The 6,268-nt window shown below is 41.9% G+C and overlaps 1 protein-coding gene across 1 annotated transcript; it reads left to right on the forward strand.

The window, feature by feature from the left end:
* The first annotated feature begins 220 nt into the window (after window positions 1–220).
* Window positions 221–5,522, forward strand: LOC129253346 (uncharacterized). The gene is made up of 3 exons (XM_054891688.1): window positions 221–256; window positions 329–1,603; window positions 5,493–5,522. The coding sequence occupies exons 1-3, from the start codon at window positions 221–223 to the stop codon at window positions 5,520–5,522; spliced, it is 1,341 nt and encodes a 446-aa protein (XP_054747663.1).
* Window positions 5,523–6,268: the final 746 nt, after the last annotated feature.

A 6,268-nucleotide genomic window follows, 5' to 3' on the forward strand; every position in this document is an offset into this window, starting at 1 on the left:
CACTTTTGGGTTGAGGCAGCACTTCAGCGACGCCTTGATGGTGGTGGTATACTTGGAGGACACGCTCGAATCACAGACAGAATTGCTCAACGCGCTGGTGGCCAGTTTGGATCATCGCAGACAATCGAAGGTGTTATTTCTAATAAACAACAAAGACACAACGGCGACTTGTGAGGACACTTTTCTACAGCAGCTCTTTTAATTTTGTTGGCAGAGCAAAATGATTAATGTGGCAGCGCTCTGCAGCGATTATAAGGTAAGGAAGTTTGTGGCGGTTCGATGTCGTACTCTCAGCTTCATTTATATATCGTTTTCAACAATTTTTCAGCTCACAGCTCAATTCTACAGCTACACACATTTCCCTGTATTCGCGCTTGAGTACAAAACTTTAAACGCCGATATGCTGTACCAAGGCCCCATCTACCCCTATCGTCTGGGCAACTTACACGGCTACAAACTGCCCTATATAATAGGCGGCTCGGAGCCACGCATTATTGTATATAATTATAATGGTCAGAGGATAGTGGGCGGTTCTGCTGGTAACTTCTTCAAGAATTTCGCGCGTAAGCACAACTTTTCGCTCTACGAGCCATTAGCTACCTCCTCATACACCGAACTCATATCGGCACGAGATCTGATTGCTGCCGTACGTAACAACACTGTGGAGATTTCGGCAGCGCCCACCTATACGTTCTCACCTGATCATTTTTCCTCCGATGGTTTCACTTATCCTTACGAGCAGACAAACTGGTGCGCTTGGGCGCCCGTAGAGCCAGATATACCGAATTCTGAATTCTTTTGGATCGCCTTCGATGGACTCATCTTCATACTGATGATGGTGACACTCGTCGTTATTTCCTTAGTGCTAAGTTGTGCACTCTGGCGGCATGGCAATAAACCGGATATTTTGCATTTCTTTCTACATGGCGCTTGTTTTCGCGGTGTACTGGGTCAGTCTGTTCGAGAGATATGTGGCGCGCCCTTCCTTATACGTTTCATTTATCTACTAATTTATTTTTTCGGTATTCTGCTAACCACCTCGTATAATTCACATTTTGGCTCTTATTGGACAAGAGCTCCGAAAGAGCAATCCCTAAACACATTCGACGACATTCTCCACTCAAACTGGAAAGTTTATATTCTTATGCAAGACTTCAATGAGATCAATTCGCAAGAAGAGTTGAGAAAATATATTCCCATGTTTCAGATAGAAACCGATTATCAAACATTCCTAAATACTCGTGACGCTTTCGACACGAAATATATTTACATGATACCTACCACTAAATGGGGAATCTTCAAGGAACAACAGAAATTTTTCACCACTCCTCTTTTTCGTATGCGCCTCGATTTGTGCTTATTCCGTAACATTCTGCTATGTTTTCCAATACAAAATAATTCGATATTTACGGACATTGCACATGAAATGATTTTAGAAACTGCGCAATCGGGTCTAACGGAGTATTGGACTCAGTCAGCGTTTCTGGAATTGATCAATGCAGGACGCTTGAGTTTCATGGACTTAAGCCGAAAGAATGAGTTCAGGGCAATGAAAGTGGAGGATCTGAAGTACGTTTGGCTGGGCTATGGCGTTATGTGCGTGGTAATGGTGTTGGTTTTTTTTGCAGAGCAGTGCTACTTCCGGCGCAGGCAGATACAAAGCTTTTATAAAATAAAACCAAATACAATACATCTCAGTAAGTAAATCACTGGCAAGCAGTTCAGTTCGGTTCGTCGGTTTTCAATCCTCACTTTTTTTCTATCTTTAATTTTAAATCATATAACGAATATACTTGCATATCGTGTTGCGATCTTAGAGGTACTGACCGAAATTATATTACTATTCGACCAGCCCAGCTCCATTCTTTGGAGTAGAGCTTTGAAATGTCAACATTTACAACTTTTATTTCTAGTTCCTGTTGTAGTAGTAAAGAAAATAATAAATACACTAATAAAAGTACTCAGTAATCACGAAATAGTCGGTTTTAATAGCCTTAACTAAGTGAAGTAACATTCTGAGATACAAGCGAAAAATAATCAATGTTTCTGACATCCATTTCCCTGGGGTGGCCAGCAACGATCTTGTCACACAGCTCAAAGCTTCCTATTTATTTCAGCCTTGGAGCAAGCAGCTCGCGATGTAAAGATAACACAATCAAGCCTTCCTGAGCCTACCCCTTTAAGCTTAATGTTCCGATGTCCTGGGACCAAGATTAAGTAAAAGTCGTGGTTTTCACTCAAAGTGGTAAAGCTATTCCTAATTTGTTCCACCAGTTTCAAGGTTGTTTTAGCCAAATCCAGTATCTGGATTCCAACTTGGGTATCCGAACGAATAGCGATATTGCATTTAAAAATAAATCTACGATTAGTAACCTACAACCTTCCCCAAATGCCAGTACGCCCGCCTAGTTCTAAGTTTAAACCCTTTTCAGTTCTAAGTTTATGAGAATATATACCTGCTCCAACACCACAATCCATTTTAGAGCCATTTGTATAGACTACAGTATCTATAGTGTTTCTCCTGAGATGGAAAGAGAGTGGCAAAATTCCTATTGAATGTTACCGTCGAGACGATGTAGACAGTCCTCTTCGAGGTGTACAGAGGTTGTTGCAATAGAAGACTGGCGTGGCCATAAATTATGTCCCTCCAGCGACCCGCTTCATTTAACCAAAATGCACTCGTGGCAGCCATCTTTTTGGCATGGAGATCAACCGGAATTACATCTGTAAGTGTATTGAGAGCCATCCTAGGACATGATCTAAAAGGTGGTTCAATTTCAAGGACCGATGTTGAATGTGAACCACACCTAAACGTCAAGTTTTTTCTGCATTTCAGTTGACATTTTCGAGCAACGCGTTAAAGTTATTCAGGCTTACTATATGAAAACGGGCGTTCAAATCAAAATGCATATCGCGCACTTCGTGACTTTTCGGTCAATTTAATCGTCCAAATGTGCGTACAATCGGAAAAATTGTGCAAAAGTTTGAGCAAACCGGGTCTGTAGGAGATGTGAAAACACCAGCGCATGCTCGTACTGCAGAAAATATTGCTGCTGTTCGAGATAGTGTGGTTGAAAAGCCGTCCACCTCAACTCGTCATCGTGCCCAACAATTGCACCTCTCACGCTCGTCGTTGATGAACATTATGCATAAAGACTTGCATTTACACGCTTACAGGGTGCAATTGATTCAAGAACTAAAGCCTCTTGACCATTTTAAGCGTCGTCAGTGGTCAGAATGGTGGCAGTGGCAACAGTGAATGACCAATTTTCGAAGAAAATCATCTTCAGTGATGAGGCACATTTTCATCTCAGTGGATTCATCAATAAGCAGAAGTGCCGCATTTGGGCAAAAATTCAAGAGTGATTGCTGAAAAACCAATGCTCTCACACAGAGTGACTGTTTGGTGCGGTTTATGGGCCGGCGGCATCATTGCACCGTATTTTTTCCAAAATGAGGCCGGTCAGGCAGTTACTGTGAATAGTATTCGCTATCGTAAGATGATAACGAACTTTTTATGGCCCGAATTGCAAGATTGGATGTGGACGATGTCTGGTTTCAACAGGACGGTGCCACTTGTCACACAGCTAACGAAACAATGGCTCTATTGCGCGAAAAATTTGATGGCCGAATAATCTCACGTCACGGCGATGTTAATTCGCCGCCACGATCATGTGATTTGACACCGTTGGAGTTCTTTGTTCGGAGTTATTTCAAAGAAAAGGTGTACGTCAATAAGCCAGCAACAATTCAAGAGCTAAATGATGAGATGATTCGGCACATTAATGGCATAGAACCTCAATTATGCCTCAGCGTCATCGAAAATCTTGACCATCGGATGGAGGTGTGCCGCCGAGGCCGCGGCAGCCATTTGGCCGATATTTTGTTCTATGCGTAATTGAACCATACCAATATTATCATAATAAAGAGAAATGACAATAATTTCCTAAAAAAATTATATTTTATTCAAAATCAACACCGGCTCTTGAAACTTAATCCCCCTTGTACAGCGCTTTTTGTATTGGTGAAAGATTTTTTATCATTTTCCGAATATCTTTGGTGGTAAAATGTGAACTGAAATGTAGGGGTTCTTGAGCAGCTTCTTTGAATATAGAATAAGTGTACACGTTGCTTTGTATTCCGACATGACCCTGTACCTCTTAAGGCATTTTTATTTAATAACATATTATTTCGTATGATTTCGATGATTCATGGGGTTTCGTTATAATGGCTCAAAATATTAGCTTCCATTACTGATTTATCACGGTTCTATGTAATCGGAACGACCCGGACTTATATCCGGCCAAGGACTGTCACTTCAGCAGCATTCCTCGTATAGGCACGGGAAATGTTTATGCTGCTACAAAAACAACAACAGGAATTTGACGCCTTTGTCGAAAGCATAAAGTGCCACTTGGAGCAATGTAGCTGCCTCCGCTACAAATATCGAGCAGCAGGATGGGAAAGCACCGACTGAGATGGTAACACCAAGCTGGTTTGTGACTGCAAAAGAGGTGGTGGTGTACCATATGCTTTAGATCCGTCTGTATAAATGGACTGCCTTTCATTTTTTTAATGGAGAAACGGTTGCATGGAAATGTTGGACGCACTCATTTGAGGAGGTGAACTCTTTGGGATATCTTAGCAAATCTGCAATAAAAAGAGCCTTTGGATTCAAGCCTGGCGGGAAAACTGGAATTGATATCAAAATCGCGCCTGATGTGGCACTAAATTAGTAAATTAGTTCAGCTTGTCGTTGTATGGCGGACGGCTTGCGGCTATTTTTATGTTGTTGCAGCGCTGACCTTACCAGTACAAGTAAGACTTTGTTTCTGTAGTAAAGAAGTTTGGGTGGAAGCATTATTGTGTTGTGCTTGATTCTGTGGGATGTATCCGGTAATCCGGCTTCGGCAAGAACAGGTTTTTTTGGCGATGTCGACAACGGGAGGATACTCTTTCATACGGCCCCATGGTAAGGAGCGGTTAGTATTTTAATATTTTCCTTTTCTCAATATCTGTAAATACGAAGTCCGAAATTGATTTTCGATAAAAGTAATTCTTTGTTATGGTGGGAAGAGTGTTTGAATCAACATGTCAATGCTTAGAAGATTGAAGGTTAGTTATGTTAAGTCTTAAGCATAGACTCAATTTCTTATTCATCTCCACAACTCCTGCAGAAGTCATTGTGAGGTTCACGGCTTCTACTGGCTAAGGTGCTAATAGTACAGTGACCCGTTATAACACCAACAAAGTGTGGTGTTGTCTTGTTGGATGAGCGAGAGCGATCTTCTGCATGCTTTAACATATCTTGCTTGACTATCAACAAAAATGGTAAGGCTTGCCATTACTGTCATCGATTTTGTTGCTTTGTCTATTGCGTAGATCTCGGCTTTGAAGACGCTACACCGGTTTAGGAATCTAAAGAAACAATTTAAAGATAATTGTTCTGAGTACAATCCCAATCCCGTGCGTATTTTGTACTCTTTTTTCAGATCTATTTTGGGAATCACATGAATCATTAATGTCGCTGCTGCCTCATGCCGAATGATGGCAATGCCGGGTCTTCAAAAGGCTGGTATGTTAATGTGGGCAGGAGGTTAGGGCCTCCGCTCTGCTCACATACTGCCGTTCTCAGATCTGCGTTGCAAAACTGCGAGAATAGAAATATATTAATTAATTTGTCATTTAAGTTTATCCTAACCAAGATGCAACTTCTTATATTACCTTGAGTAGTAAGAACCAGTAGCGTGACTTGTCAAGGCCAGCGACTTTTCCCTGCACGATCCATTGTTCTTGTATAAGGACCACCCCCACACTCGCTCCTCCTCCATAAAAAGCAACAAGTCCTCCGTTGCCACTCTACAGTGAGGCAAATTGTGGTTTCATTGCTGCTCTTGTGTTTATTTCAGTGAGAGGGTGGTTTCGTCCTCCATTAGTGGAACGACAGCTTCACTGTCGTTCGTAAGGGTACATCTGTTAATGGTACCACATCTAATTTGCCTCCTGGCCATAGTTCTCCAAGGCTGCGAATGCAAGCAGCAACAATCTCCAAAGACTCCTTGTTGCTACATCAAACCACCTTGACGCCCTTGCGCCATTTGACACCATCAAACAGCACTATATTTTTATTGCAGCCTTGTTTGATCTCTGTAAGAGTCAATTTCCTTAATTCATCTTCCACCAGTAGCCATTCCTCGTTTGTGATTTTATCTTCCGCCTCACCACGGTCGACAATGGCTACTTGTAGCTCTGGCGGTGAGTTTAAACT

This window comes from Anastrepha obliqua, chromosome 1 (assembly GCF_027943255.1).
Source record: "Anastrepha obliqua isolate idAnaObli1 chromosome 1, idAnaObli1_1.0, whole genome shotgun sequence".
Classification (NCBI taxonomy): Eukaryota; Metazoa; Arthropoda; class Insecta; order Diptera; family Tephritidae; genus Anastrepha; species Anastrepha obliqua.

Excerpts from the sequence above, each read along its gene's own strand:
- LOC129253346 (XM_054891688.1), top strand. The coding sequence starts at position 221 with ATGATTAATGTGGCAGCGCTCTGCAGCGATTATAAG. Across the intron at positions 257-328 it reads CGCTCTGCAGCGATTATAAG|CTCACAGCTCAATTCTACAG; the intron begins GTAAGGAAGTTT and ends ACAATTTTTCAG. Across the intron at positions 1,604-5,492 it reads GCTATGGCGTTATGTGCGTG|ATCTATTTTGGGAATCACAT; the intron begins GTAATGGTGTTG and ends CTCTTTTTTCAG.